Raw genomic sequence first — 15,688 nt, 5'->3', positions numbered from 1 at the left:
TTTTGCGATATCACCGAGCATAACGGTTTGGAGGGCAGACTATTCAGAGAGAATAAAACGTATATGACACTGTATGGACAGTTGGAGCAGGCTTCAGGCAGTGTATTATATGGGAAACTGAATTGGAGGATGGGCAGCATATTATATTATACCATGTCAAAGCAGAGGTGTGAATCCTACAAAATAGACAGAACATAGGCAGGAAACTGACACCAGGAGTTACACAAACGCTAATTTTGGGAGCTGGCTCTGATACCATGTCAGACTAGACAGTAACTCCTCAAAATCAATTCGTTATATTCATTCAGGTTGGTCTTTATTATATACATGAGGGAGAGAGTGTTCATTTCATCTCCCGGTGACTCTTCATATTTTCCATTATTTATTTACATCAGTTACACTTATTCACCCAATCCTAATGATTAGGTGTCAACAATGTGTATGGTCATATCGTATCCAAAGTTTCATTTAAAATTTATGTAATTTTTATCCAACTCCATATAAATATTAGTAACATAGTAACTTTAACTTTGCTCATAGCCTCTGTCATTTTATACCATCATAAGTTCATTGCAAATAAAATATGTCGCATATTTAATTGATAGCCATAATTCCTGATGCTGTTCTTTCTTTTGAACTCAGAACTGTGTGCATGTTTAACACAATGTCAAGCATGCATATTTGTATAGGGACCATTTATCATGTCGTTTCATCTTATTCCTCAACTTCAACGACAAAGTTGCATCAAAGAAATAAACAGAGTCCACAGATATTTAACTATAATTATGTTTATAATACCATCATGAAACGAAAAACAAAGTATAAAAGACAATATCTGGCATGTTGTTCTGAATCTGTCTAATCCCTAAAGTCGTGACTCGGGGACAATTCATAAACAATCAAAACTAGCAGTCTTCTCCAATTACCAAATTCTAAACAGAGTCTCAGCACATCAATTAGAACCTACAAATTTTATGTTAACCTTTATTGTAACCGTAAACAGAAAACTGCACTCTCTAAAGAGATGATGGAACAAACCACATAAATATAAAGCAATCATATTCATACTAGAATAGCTTACCCTTGAATCAGGATTCTGATCTACATATCTAATATGAACATTCTGGATTGTAACCTGAATGTTGTCAATAATCTGAGACAGATAAATTGAAATTAAATTAGCACTATATTTCTGCAGAAGGTCAGAGATTTAAAGTAGGAACAAAAATTCTCCACGAATGCTATACGTTAAAATTAATGCAATATTAGATGAATGCTTTCTTCCTAGACTCACTAGCAGGCCCATATTTCTATTTTTAGATACACACCATCATTCAAAAGAAGCTTTTTAACATGCGGAAGTATGAAAAATTAAACTGCATTACATCATTGAAACTTCTAATGATGCCTTCTCACCTTGGCCGAAAGATAGGAAATAAATGATTGGCCAGCTTGATTATCTAACAAGATGAAATCAAATATCAGCATAAGCTTTAAAAAATGTAGGAAAATCAAATAAGATATCAAAACCTATTTTCTATACAAGTATATTATACAAGATATCACTCTCACATTACCAACACCTTCTCATGTTATAAATGGCCCACCACAAACTCTAAAAGAAACTAAATTAGATATAAGCAATAAAGCAATTATAGAATTAATACCACATTGCACCAAAAAGGGTGATTTGAGGAAATCTGATATTTGTTTCACGATGAAGCCATGCCTGATATGCCCAATATAGTGGCATTTTCCAGACATCTATCTTACCGAAGGGGATCCCATTTTAACACATAAAGTACAAAGCACTGCTCACTAGCTTTATCAACTCCATCAATTAATCCCTTAAAATATGGGCTCCTAACCAAAATAATTTCTTACCAGAAACACGTCTTGATAACTTTGCAAGCTCTGCAGCTGCAAGATTTGCCTTTTTCCCTGCCAATTCTCTCGCTTCCACAGCACCCACACTCCACTACCACCAAACCAGAAGTTATAATGAACTTTAATTAGTGACCTTCTGATGAATTGCCAGTCAATTAACTGAAGGTACAGTTTTTGCAATTTGCCATGAAATTGACATAACATATCTTCCAGAACAAGCCCAGATTTCCTCAACATCAAAATCATCAGAAATTAGATACATTATGCACTTATTTCTAATGCACGTGATAGTTTAACGGACAACAAACCTCAGAGTCATCTCTTCGACAAGTACATATGTACACGTCCTCTAAAGCAATAAGTATTGGATCCCAACCAAGTTTTTTCCAGGGGATTTTAATACTCAGTTTCCCAATCACCCCTGACAGGCACATTGTGGACAAGATCTCAGAAAATCAATGATAGTCTGAAAAAAACCAGTCAAAAAGACTTTCACTTGAATATGACAAGGGTTACAAATTATTAGCATCGTCTAAACATCTGTGAATAATAATGGAAAAAATTATACTGCAGTTTGATTAAAACAATCACAATGTATAGCCAGTCATATGACATGGACTAATAACAAACACGGTTTATTGGTCAGCAACCTTTGGCTTGAAGCCAATTTCAGAAACAGTTCTCTGGAGTCTGAATGCATGAGCATTATCCATAAACTACCATAAATAAACAAGGTAATCAATACTGTATTATAAAAAATAACTTCCCAGAACAAATAAACTGTAAAACATGTGCTCTTATTTATCAATAAGATGCATAAAGTTGTGTGGCTATTTTTTCTCGCTGTGTATGTAGGAAATGTGCTCTGCTAGGGTTTTGAGAGATTTCTGAAGCCTGATCAGTGTCAGATCTGAAGCCGCTGCTCTCTCTACCTTCACATCTGAACCGCTGACAGGTCGCATGAGTGTCCCTGCTGGGAGGGGAGAGATCCCCTCCTACCAAAGTCTAGCTGCCAGAGAATCAAGCAGAAAAAGCGGTGCAGCGTCATCTCATCATCTCAGAGCTGGCCCTAATGAAGGACCAGTCATGGGAGCTAAGTGGCAGGCTCGGCTTCGAGGACAATGCCTTCCCAGGGCAACCAAGAAGCCGAGATTCGTGATCCCAGCAACAAACTGGAAAACTACAGGAAATTTATGGAGGACCATGCTCTGATCTATAAATTTATAGGGATCTAGCCTTCAGAAAGAGATCTGCTTAAATGGATTCAGCTGAAATGGCAACCTAAGGGCCATATTGACTTAAAATTGGGAGCCAGGGGTTTTTTCACAGTTATTTTTTCCAGTGTAGAAGATAGAGAGAGGATTTTTGAAAATGGGCCATACTTCTACTACAATGCGGGTCTCTTCATGCAATTCTGGGAAGAGTGTTATAACCCAGATCGTGAGCAATTTATGACTGCCCCCAGTTTGGGTATGTCTTTTTGCATTACCAGTCGATTTCTGGGATCCTGAAATCTTGGAAGGGATTGGAAATTCCATTGGCAAATTTGTCAAAGTTGCAGACTTAACACGACAAGGAAGATATACATCATTTGCCTGAATCTGTGTTTATATGAATATCATTGAGCCTTTGCCGAAGTTTGTGGAGCTGGAATACCAAGACGAGGTTTGGCAGCAGCCATTGAATTATGAACATATACCATTTCGCTGCAGAAGGTGCCATGAATATGGCTACTTGTATAAAGCCTGCCCCCTGAACTTGTATATACCATTTCGCTGCAGGAGGTCTATTCAGAGATTCTCAAAGTCGAGTTCTTCACTTTTATGTAGTTGATTGTGGCTTTGCCACTAATAATGAGGCCGAGTTCAATGTTGTAAAACATGGACTTCTCATTGCACGAAGGTAAGGGTTCCGAAAGTTGGTGGTTGAAGGAGATTCTAGATTAGTGATAGAAGTTATTAAGAAATTGAGTCATGGCAAAAAATGGGAGAAGCTCAGTCAGAGTTGGCGAACGGCATGCTTGATCCAGAAGATTAGCAAAATCATCCCCTATTTTGACTACATTATCCCATCGCATGTTCTAAGAACTGGTAACAAAGCGGCAGACTTTTTGCCCAATTAGGGATGTCTGCACATGGGTTTGGCCCTCAATGACCAATGGACGGACAATTAGTATAGAGAGGAGATGGATCCCCTTCTTCAAATCCTGGCTCAGGATGTCCCCCAAAACCAAGATTATTTTGTACTGACTAGACAGTTGATTGGCATCATATAACAATATTTTGTACTGACTAGACAGTTGATGATTGGCATCATATAACAATATTTTGTACTGACTAGACAGTTGATGATTGTCCATCAATTTTCTCGATTTTTTCTCGATTTTTCTCGATTTTTCTTGATTTTTTTTTGTATATGTCTTTTTTCTCCTGTCTGTTGTTTTAGATCCCCTCCCAACCATTCCAAAGTCATTCGACATTGTGGTCATCTAGGTGGAATTTTCTGTCATTGAGCAGTTAGTTCCCACGCGAGCTTCCTTCTCTGGAGGAGGATGGCCATCAAGGTCCCCGATCGAGGTGCGATACAATGCAGAATCCTTCTCGGGATTTGAGAAATGATTGATGCGACCCTTGGCAAGGTCGAATGGCGGCCACCTCCCAAGCATCGAGTGTGCGAACAGGCTAGTGGGATGGCAGGCAATGGTGGAATGTTAAATGTTGAAACAACAAGCCGCAAAGCTCATAAATTACAAGTGGAACAGGCAGCTCTCCTCCTATCCGCATTTTTCTTGTCCTAGTGTTGGGTTCTAAGGAAAAGTGGCAAATGTTTGGCTCTCTCATTCATGCTGGTTCGACCGGGTTGGCGAAGCTGCGTTCAGACTAGGTCCAAGCCCTCCTGGTTGTTGGCATTCGCAGCCGGGTATGTTTTCTTCTCTTTTCCCTTTCCTCCGGGACTATGGCATGTTCGAAATACTCTCCACTGCAATGACAATGACAAGCTCTGTAATTGGAATGTTGGAGGTAATGGAAATGGGTGTCTGGAAAGATGGAAAGTTTTTGTAGTGTTATTCTCTGTTGTGTGTGATGTTTCTATGTCGGTGTCAATTTTCTTTGGCATTTTATTGTCTAGAATGGGCATGTATTTTCCATTCTGGGTTAATTATTGCATAGTGAAGGACTGTATAGATGACAGTAAAGGATATTCCCATGTTTTGTTCATCCTGAGCATAGCAATGAAAGTACACATTTTGTATTTGATTTACTATGTATATGAGGTGGCCCGTAAAGGTTTTTGGCTCAGGGAGTCGGTCTATGATATATACTATCGGAATTGTCAACAACCACTTCGTATCTCTTTGTATTTCGGCATTCTTGAGCATGGGGTGCTGGACAGTGGCATAGAATGGTGGTGGAGGCCACCCTGGTCGATTTTCCGCTTTCTGTCAAGCTTTTGCCTAACTCAATTCGTTTCCTGCTCCTCTTTAATGTTTCTACATCAGGTCCTTATAAACTGTGTTTACACTATGGGCGTGTGTTCAAAGACTAGTATTGGTTCTCGGCCTACCCTATCTGTTGGTCTGTCTACAGTTTGTGTAATTTGAAGGTAAACAAGATGGTTCGCCCTTCCCCTGGTACTAGCTCGACTAGTAATGGAGGACGGGGCAGAGGCCGGAAGACTAGTAATTGTGGTAACAAGGGTTCCTGATCAGTTCGGCCACCGAAGCAAAGTGGGCGCCAGTCAGATGCTTAGATTATACAGGAAGCGGTTCAGGCTTATAATATTGGAACTCCAGCTCAGGTGAAACAATTGATATCGTCATGGGAAGTTGATCTCAATCAGCGAGCAGAAGTTGAAGTGCAAGTGGAGGATTGGCGAGTTCTTGCTCCAAATCCTGGTCATACTCATGGGCGCACCACACAATACAAACAAACAGTGCACCTCTATTGGCTTATGAAGAGTCTCATGGCTAAAGCCATCATGTCATCGTCGGTTGACTCTAGTAAAACTGACCCAGGCCTTCAGGAAATCCAGAAGGAATTGCAGCTTATTCAATTCCAAATCCAGCAGCAGAATGTTCGCCTTGGCCGTATCGAAAAGCACATTCCATGCCTCCCCCAGTCAGAATTACCCGGATCCAGTGCTAAGGGCCCTGCCCTTGTGGAGTCCTCTGATGATGATTAGTTTTTAGTTCTGTTATGGCTGTTTTTTTGTTGAAATTTTTTATGTATATGTCAGATAGTATCATATATTACAGCTATGTAGATGAACACTGGTTTTTAGACATTCAAGCCTATAAGGCCTTGTTTGACAGACTGAAGTTATTGAGATTTTGGATGGCTTATAATGAGTTTCAGTGGCCAACAGACCTGGTTTCCCAATGGGCAGGTTGAGGCCACTGAACGTCTTTCATGGATGTAACCTGCTTTTGAAAATGAATGAATGAAGAGGACCTACCAAGCTTATCAAAAAAATGCATAAAATTCTAGAAAGTGACCAAGCAAGATCACTTTGGAAGATTAAATATATGCTCAGCGTGAATTTTTCTCAGTATCCAAATGATGGGCATTCTCTTAGTTCAATTCAAAATCACTCGCATAGGACATAGAGTAAGTTCCATGCAAATAGTAAAGAAGATCCAACTAAAAGCACATGCAAAGGGAGATTTCTGAGCTAGCTAGTAAAAGCAGGAAACCCTTAAAAATGTGATGCCTATTTTTAGTTCGGTGCACTACATTGCTAAATTTGAAAGTCAGGATTAGAAGAAAATATGATAAACAGTTTCATATTAGTCCATTTTAGGGTAAGCTGTCTTGAGTTGAAGGTTAATCTCCAACCTCGGCCGCCAATTCTGGAACAGATTTTTTACTACAAAAATGTATTCCTATGCAAAACAAATTACAGAGATCAGGTGATGATTTCTCTAGATTTCTTAAGCTTCTGTGCTCTGGAAAAACAAAAACAAAAAAGTAGAATGTCTTAAATAATTATAATCTATAGATACTCATATCTAGAACACAGAATACTACTTCACAATCCCGTTATGAAGCTCATTTGTTGATTGTTTTATATTAATGAACCCAGAAACTCATCAGAAATAAATTGTCAAAACCATGGCAATTAAGTGAACTTTGTTTTCCCTTGCATTATCAAAACTTCACTCTGCTTCTGAAAGCATGAAAGTAACATGTATTTTATTAAGGTGAACTCTTTTCTTCGTGATTTGCAATAAATTTTGATAATGGTTGTGCATACAGGCAGAGATATTGTGCAGGGTATGGCAGTGAACCACCCAAGGTGGAAAATTCTGTGCCCTTGAATGGTTGCCCTAAGATAATGGATGTGAATACTGGCCACGATACGGTGCAGGGAGAAGCACTGAAACAGCCACTGTGGAAGATTTATGACTCTCTAGTACAGCTGGTTGCTTAATTTTTGTCGTTAAATGGCCTAAGGTATGGTTGGTTTTGCTCTAGAATGTTGCCCCAGCTAAGGTGTGATTTAAATTTTCAGCATAACGCAATCCTCTGCTGATTTGCATAGTTTTAACTTCTCTCCTTGCGGTATAGGGGGATGACTACATCTTTGGAACATGCCAATATTTCCAATTAATGGGACAATCATTTCCAAACAACACGTAAATCATAATGACGTTAATAGCTGCTACCTTTCTTGATTGCAAATGGTAGCTGGAGGTAGTCAAAAGCTTCCAATACCAATTCAACATTCTCCAACAAAACCTCTCCTGCATATACAAAGAGCATTTATACTCATTTTCCATTCACTGCACTCCATACCAAGAATGATTATTAAAGGTAGAAACCAAACAAAGAGCTACGAACTCGATGATGAACCAGTTAGGGTTTTGTAGAACAATTGTCAGAAACTATTATATTTTGCTATGTTTAACTCCTGTGTTAAGATAACTGACTCCTGGACCGAAATTTAATTAAAAAACAATGACCTTTCCAGAGGCCGATCCGAAACTGGTCCTTGTGAATATCTTTCACATAGTTTCCGAGGTAGCCTACCAATAATTGATGGACCAAACCCTCGAACATTTTCGAATATCTCTTAATCCTGTCTAAATCCGGCCTGCAACAATTTGGTCAAAACACAAGTGCAATCAACAAAGAAGCAGAATCGGAGTGAGAGTAGGGTCGTCTGCGATTGAAAACCTCGAGCATGATTGTTCTGGAGATTGGATGGCAACGTGACATTATCTGCGAGGTGTTCCCTAATCAACGCTCATGACAATCAATCTTGTTGAAGCGACAGATTTACCAGCAAACGTCCAGGCGCGGTTCGTTCCTAACGAAAACTTTGCAGGCAGGCAGAAAAGCCAAAATCAGAATTGGAATTGAGGCATCCACTGATTTACGAGTGGAACTACTTCAAATTGCAACGTTACGGCTACATTAAACCTGGAGAAGTACTAATAAGCCTGCAGAATTGCTAAGTTCCGCACTGGGATTTTTCACTTATACGTGCCAGTTCGCTGATTCATTAGGGCTCATATATACATATATATATAGAAGGTCTTCGTCGTTTTATGTTATTGACCGCCGGCTCTTTCCACCCCTGTCCTATGGTATTGTAACTGGCTAGGATGCTGCTTATGCTCCGGCCATTGATTATAGTGTTTCTGTTGCTCCTGAAACCTCGTCAAAAGCTCCGGTACTCATGCGAGTAAGCCACTGCTTTATTTGCTGTCTATTATGTTCTGCTCGTCCCTGCTGCACCTTTGCTCATGCTGCTGCTAGGTATTGATATCTACTTAGTTTGGAAGCTTTACACACAGTCTAATTCTCCTGGCGCTGAAAGCACTATTGAAGAAAACGCCCAGATGCTATTGAGATCAACTGGATCAGCAGATTGTTCTCTGCTCAGGTCCCTAACTGAATGAAACTGGAATCGCTGTTATTTTTTCACAAATGGAGGAGAACGCTAAGCACCCTGAATTATACTCTAGAAGAACACTCAGCACCCTGAATTATACTATACTTCGTAATTAATCAACCGTCATGTTCATAATAGCCATCACATTTTTATGGAGACTTTATATGTAATGGAAAGAAGCAGGCTATCCAGTAGAAGTTTTAAGTTTTTGCCTTTTTGTTTTTATTGAAATTTAGTTAGATTGTGAATTTTAATGGTTTAAAACATAGGTTTAAATGTATAATTGATTTAATTTCATGAAAGATTTAGGATATTTATTTTTACAAATTACATTGCTAAATTTAAGATTTCAATAAATTTTGGTCTAATTTTTAAGTAAAATGGATAAAAAAGGGTAAAAACATCTGAGAATTAATCTCTGGCATAAAAATCTCTAACAATTAAACTACTTGATTTCTACTAAATGGTATATTGAAGCTAATATGTTATTGGTGACTAAATATCTAAACTAATAGGATTTTTTTTTGTATAGGAGGATTTGTTGTAAAAACAATTATTAAACGAACATATTTTAGGTGTATTTGACATAATATATTATAGGAAGATACATGAAAGCGATATTGTAAAGCACTACTACTAAGAGGTTTCTCCTCCTCTTTTCTTTTCTTTCTTTCGAGTAGAGAGGGAGGGGGAAGATCAAGCAACAAGTATATTCACACAATAAGGGGTGTCATTTCTTTATGACTACCCCAAATGATGTAAGAATCATAGTATATTGGAGCTTATATGTTGTTGTGGATCACCTCTCTTAACCAATGTGAATCTCAATCATCAATCCCTATTAAGGGCTAATAACCTAAACTCATGCCCTAATTTGAGAAGATAATCTAGTAGAAATCAAATTGCCAATGGAAGATGACAAGAGGAAGGAAACTAAAGATGGAAAGGATGAGAAGGGGAAGAATCCAAAAAGGCCAAGGAATGAGAAGACAATGAGCATTAAGATAACAAAGGAGAGTGTCCAAAGTAGGCATGGGTGGGCAAGCTCGAAGGAGGTTCCCCATTTGCTTCAAAAGGCATATGAAAATGTGGTAGCCAAAAAAAATGTTTGGACGCAAATCCTAGGGATGGTGTGCCATGAAAAAAAAATGCCATGTAAAGAAGGGAGAGAAGAGAGTGAAGGGATAGCATGAGGCCACCCCACGTAAATTGGAGCAAGTGGAGAGAAGTGTGTCAAGCAAGAGGGAAAGCCCAAAGATTGTGTAGACGGATCAACACCTTTGAAGTAGAGCCAATGAAAATTTAAGCAAGGGAAAAGTTAGAAGAAAGTCAATAGAAATAAAATGGACATCTCGAGGGAAAAGATCCCGAGGGTGGAAGAAGAAATATGGTTTTTTCTGACAAGATGGAAGATTGAATAGTAAAAATGAAGAGTTTATTCTTAGGTAGATAAGATAAGATAAGATAATTATATTTATATCCAACTATTGACCACAAAGTAGGTTAAAGGGACTAATGAGTACAATGATGTCCATACAATGCGGGAGAACCAAACGGTCTCCTATAAAAAATACAATGCATGAATATAAAAGGTACAATGCAGGAACATAAAAGATGTAATGTATGGAATGCCATGGCGGAGAAAAACCAGGAGCTAATGGGTCTGAGGATCAGATCCATCTCTCCTAACATCTGAGGCTGATGAAGAACACTGAAGAAAACTCCACAAAGTCTGTTGGCCCAATGAAGGGTTGGTGGAAAGTGTGAATTGTCCACTAAATCGTTGCTTGGGGGAGTTCGTGCATTGTTAAGGTTTGCAGGACCTAGTTTGTCTCCCAAGAACAGATCTGAGACAGATTTGTTGTTGAAATCTCGTGTGGCAGGGTGAGGTCCCACGAATCCTCACGGATCTAGAGTCTGGATATGAACTAGTATCAATCAGTCTCTTGGCGCCCTTGTCTGAAGGAGTGTCCCGAAAAGTGTTGTGATCCTCTGTGTGGGGTCTGGTCTGATGGGAGGCTGGAGAATATGGGCTCAGAACCTGAGAGCCTCCTATATATATATAGGGCCAAACATCTTTGATCTAGATACCTGAAAAAAGTCGGCGAGGGCCTGCAAATCTCTTAACAAGCAATGGAACCTTCCTCTGATCTCATAGTAGACAGGGCATCTAAGAATGAAGTGCACCTTAGTTTCCACTTCTTGTAAATGACATACCTAGCAGATTCTGTTTGGTCTATCAATCTAGTGGTCCGTCTCTACCTGAAGTCTATGAGAACCTACTCTGAATTGGCCTAAAGGAATGCGCAGAGCATGCATCCAGTGGCGAAAATGTATACTGGGGTCGAACAATGAGCTTGTCTCTCAACTTCAAGAAGTTCTCAACGTAGAACGTCGTCTTTGGGTGCAACCCTCTTGGAGGATTGACCCAGGTGACCTGGACGAAATGCCTGTAGATGTCCTCCCTGATGATCTTGTTCAAATCCTGTCTAGTAGGTAAAAGGTGACCAGGAGCATCTAAGGAATATCAGAAAGGAGGGAAACGATCCAAATGAATGCCCAGTGACTCTAAGAGATCTAAAACTCCTATAAACCAACATCTAGCCCAACCCGAGGGAGTAGAACGAGCGATAGCCTTAGAAGAACAATATGTCAAGTGAGGATATTGGTCCCTACTCTTTATCAAGTCTGCAAAGCCTCCAACACGATGCAAGAATAAGACCAATCTGAAGACCGTCTCAGGTCAAAAGGGCTGAGCTCCAAACTCTGCAAGGATGATGTGTTGAGGTATTGTATGTTTGCATCTAATGATGCAGTGGAGAAGAATAATCTGGACTCTCTCAGCTAAAGCCCAATCTGACTCAAGTAAAGACGGTCCCCAAATCTCTGGGCCATATAGAACAGTGGGACGGATTGAGGTGTCCGTGAGGCTCATATTAGACGAGATGTCCTGGAACTGATGTCAAAATCGCTGTCTCTCGAGAAGTGTTAAGGATCCATATCCTTTATTGATCCGAGATTGAAGCGTTGGTCACAAACTAAAACGGGAACCTGAGAATCGCACCCCCAAGTAAGTATATGTGTTGGTGATCTCAACCTCCTCCCCTCTGAATAGGAAGTGAAGGTCTGAAGTTTTCTTCACCCCATTGAAGATCATAACCTTGGTTACACCTGGGTTGACCGTCAACTGTCGAAGATCACAAAATAGAGCTAAGGCATCAAACTGCCTTTGTAATCCTTCTGGAGAGGAGAACCACATTGTTAGTAAACAGTAAAATAGATATCAAAACCTGGTGAAGAAGGCAGCCATCGGTGTCCTGCATATGCTCATGTAGAAATGTCTCCAACTCATCAATATAGATCCCAAACAAGGTAGGGGACAGTAGACAACCCTTCTTAACCCCAATAGTGTTATGGATGAAATCAAACATCCCATGAGTCGTGCAAAGACGACCAAGGACAAACTCATATAAGCATGTAATAGTTGTCAATAGGGTCACTGAGATGCCAATATCTCTGAGTCTCTAGATTAAGGCTTCCCTCAGAATAGAGTCAAAAGCTTTCCAAAAATCTACGAAACAACAGTAGACTTTCGAAGAGCGATGTCATTCCTCCTCAATCATGGTGTGGAGGGTGAAGATGTGGTCAATGGTTTGATGAGCCGGTCGAAAACCTGCCTATCCCCTAGCTCTGAGTTGTCTCTACTCATGGTCACTAAAGAGCTTCCTATGTAGAACAATAGCATACAACTTCGAGACCTTGTGGCCCACCATGATTGTTCTGTAGTTAGGGCTATGGGAGAAAGGGACATGGTCATGCCTAATATGAAACATCTTATATATGAAATCGTTCAAAGTGCCAAAGTTTGATTCTAAAAGGAATTAAAAGATGAAGTTGGTTAATTGTGTGGATAGGTCAAAAAAGGGATTAAGCTTATGTTGATGGTGTTGGACTCGCCAACATGTCAAGGGGATCTCCCTGGTAAGAAGTCCCAATTATACCTCAGACCGTTTGGTATAGGAATCCCAGCAGTGGGTCGTAAGGTAATGCCTTGACCGCAATGTCGCACAGAGGCAAGTAAGATAACTCTGTCAGTAGCAAGGGTGTCACTGATGCAGTGAGTCAAGGAATGAGTATGAGAGGTTCCAACACTTGAAAGGGAGAGGAAGGTGAAGGTGGGTTCTAGGTTGAAAGGGATCAGTCCCAAATCGTCTAGGAACACACAACATAAAGGACATGCATAGCTTCTGGTAGAGCAGTTGGCACGGATGCGACAATCACAACATATAAGGTAAGATAACACGAACACTCACGGATTAGTCCGAGACGAATGTGATGGTTGATATAACAAGGTTCAAAGAAAGGTCTATTTGATGTTCGGCAGAGCAGTCGACACGGACGGTGACAACATTAACAACATATGCAACACATTAACAACAAGATTCATATAATTGCATACAAATAAGTTCATATACAAGTACGTAAGTTAAACAACATATATCATTAAGGCAATCGGAGCAGTCCAACTACAATAACAACATATGCATGAAAATGTGTTGGCTTTTATTATATAAAGAAGTGTAAGTCACAATCATATAATACACCATGTAAACCTGCTAGCCCCATCAGTGGAATATTACAGCCACATATGCCTGCTCCTCTAAAGAGATGTACTAGCTCAGTGTAGTGGAGAAGCCAAGGTGCATTACAATACTGTCCAAGCCTTCTGCAAGATAGTCTTAGTAGAAGCTTGGCTGACCAAAAGCCTCTACATTGAGTTATGAGGGACTATTTATAGCAAAGGGTGGGGTGACCCTTGACATTCCCCTTTGTGACAGTTCAACTATCCTCATGACTCTTCACCTACCCTATGATTGTTTCATCCAACCATTGACACTTGACTTACACTTGACATGACTCAACATTACAATGCACATGTACTCGTGAGAGACAACATGGCTTGAGCAAGCCTTGCAAGACATCACTAACACTCGGTTTGTTGTGATGATACCAACTCTTTGACATGCTTGTGATGGTGAAGGTGGTGAGTTGATGCCAAGCTTGGTCGTCTGTGATGGTGTGCATGCACCTCATGATGACATCTTGCTGAAGCGAACTCTTGCCTCTGTTGCAACCGGTGCATTGGTTCGGCCCCTTCATCCAACTCGTCTACTAACATGTGCATGGTCTTCTTGGGTATAGTTGAACTGGCAACACATTGATGCATAGTGTTAGCACTCAGGTTGTCCCTTGGCTCCCTAAGGGATACGGCCGAGGTAACCACAAACCAATCTTTGGACTGCAGGTCCTAGCCTACCTATAATCAGAGAGGGCTCTCTCTTTGTAATTTAGCTTTGTTTAGGATGATTTTAGGCTAGTTATGATGATCTTAGGTTTTGTTTAAGTTTTGGTGGAAAGGATGAATGTATTCAAGCAGAGTTGGGTTGCAAACTGTGAGAAGTTCAAACCATTGGGCATGGAGTCATGGTTTAGGGCTGCTGGTGCGTTTTCTTGGTCACAAGAGGAATATAGAGCAGGATAGCTACACATGAAACAACATTCAAGCTGAAATAGGATGAAATGGAGGTCAGAGATGAAAGGCAGCTAAGAATCTTTCACCTATTTGACAGAGGGAAGGTGGGTGAACAACATATAGGAGCAATTAAGAATTCCTACATAACAGTCATACATAAATGAAATAGAGCAAATATGAGCCATAAGGAATTCATATTTATGTCTAGATCAGAAGAAAACATATAGAAATAACAAGAACTGAGCATAGAGTGCTGTCAAGCAAAGCCTAAGCTATTCTTCTTCCTTGTTATTTAGATTATGGCAGATAGATGGTACAGCATACATAAAACTGAAAACAGAGGTAAAAAGACACTTATTGGACCATGTAGAAGCACAGGAATTCCATAGTCACTCTTCAGGTATTAAGATCACACCAGACAGTTCCTCATCCAAGCTTTCAGCAATCTTTGATTATAGAAGTCTTCACAAAATACAGCGCAAGTCCAGAAGTCATACAAATCAACCAACCCCTTTTAAACAATGCATAGGGTGGTATAAATAGAGAAAATATCCAAAAATACAAAACAGATCTTGAACAGATATGAGGTAAATCAGTCTTTAATCCTAACTTGTACTGAAAATAAATGCAGGAAATATCTATCAGAGGTGCGCTGGGAGGCAGCGACCTCACAAAATGACTATCTAAGACTGCGCATGAGGCCGCAGCCTCAAAAAATGGATGTAAAGTGTCCTATGAGCCATGCGCTGCCCACTTGGCCATAACTGCACATTGGGCCTGCAACACTGCTCTCAAATGTGGTTTGATGCATTGTTTTTGCAATAACTATGCCTTTAAACCTTTCATCTGCACCCTCAAGCGGTTCTGCTGCCTTAAGGCCCTAAACTGTGAGTTGGTGAGCCTTTATGGCTCAATCACTGCTTCATTGACTTTGCTGGGGCCTTTTGATATTCACCTGCTTTGGAAATACAAATTTCCACCAAAAACACTAATTGATACCCTTTGCCACATCACTTATACACTTTGCCGCATGAATCTGGGCCCTTTCTTTACTGTTAAACACTCTAAATTGTCAAATCGCCCCCTTTATGGCCGTTGTTCGGCCAAAGAACTGCTGCGAGGCCCTCTGTTGCCTTTGGAAGGCTATCGGCGCTTGGCCGATCAAAAATGGCTTCAAAAATGGTGAATAATTGCAAACTGGCGGAAGGGTGAGCTCTGGAGGTATGCCGAGGCCAAATCCCAATGTTTGGAGCCAATTTCATGCCTGGAGCGATCAAATTTGATCGAAAAATGAACTCTTGCCCATTAAACTAATGTGCACGCGGGCGCCAAGCCAATCCATATGTAAATGACCCTTTGCTTTATAACAGG

At 40.1% G+C, this 15,688-nt stretch overlaps 1 protein-coding gene across 1 annotated transcript in view; it reads right to left on the bottom strand.

The window, feature by feature from the left end:
- Positions 1-8,914, bottom strand: part of LOC149248564 (intermembrane lipid transfer protein vps1301-like) — an 80,491-nt gene extending 71,577 nt beyond the window's left edge. The window contains exons 1-6 of the mRNA XM_089450444.1: positions 7,850-8,914; positions 7,553-7,630; positions 2,196-2,308; positions 1,885-1,978; positions 1,417-1,460; positions 1,082-1,153 (exon numbers count right to left, since the gene is read on the bottom strand). Of these exons, the coding sequence (XP_089306570.1) occupies positions 1,082-1,153; positions 1,417-1,460; positions 1,885-1,978; positions 2,196-2,308; positions 7,553-7,630; positions 7,850-7,946 (498 nt within the window). The 5' untranslated portion in view covers positions 7,947-8,914. The remainder of the gene's footprint in view (positions 1-1,081; positions 1,154-1,416; positions 1,461-1,884; positions 1,979-2,195; positions 2,309-7,552; positions 7,631-7,849) is intronic.
- Between the last annotated feature and the right edge of the window lie 6,774 nt (positions 8,915-15,688).

The sequence above is a fragment of the Pinus tabuliformis genome, chromosome 7 (assembly GCF_031772625.1).
Source record: "Pinus tabuliformis cultivar Carrire ecotype Pingquan chromosome 7, CPIR1, whole genome shotgun sequence".
Classification (NCBI taxonomy): domain Eukaryota; kingdom Viridiplantae; phylum Streptophyta; class Pinopsida; order Pinales; family Pinaceae; genus Pinus; species Pinus tabuliformis.
The sequence above is the reverse complement of the archived record's forward strand: the minus strand, read 5'-3'. Positions and strand labels throughout refer to the sequence as shown.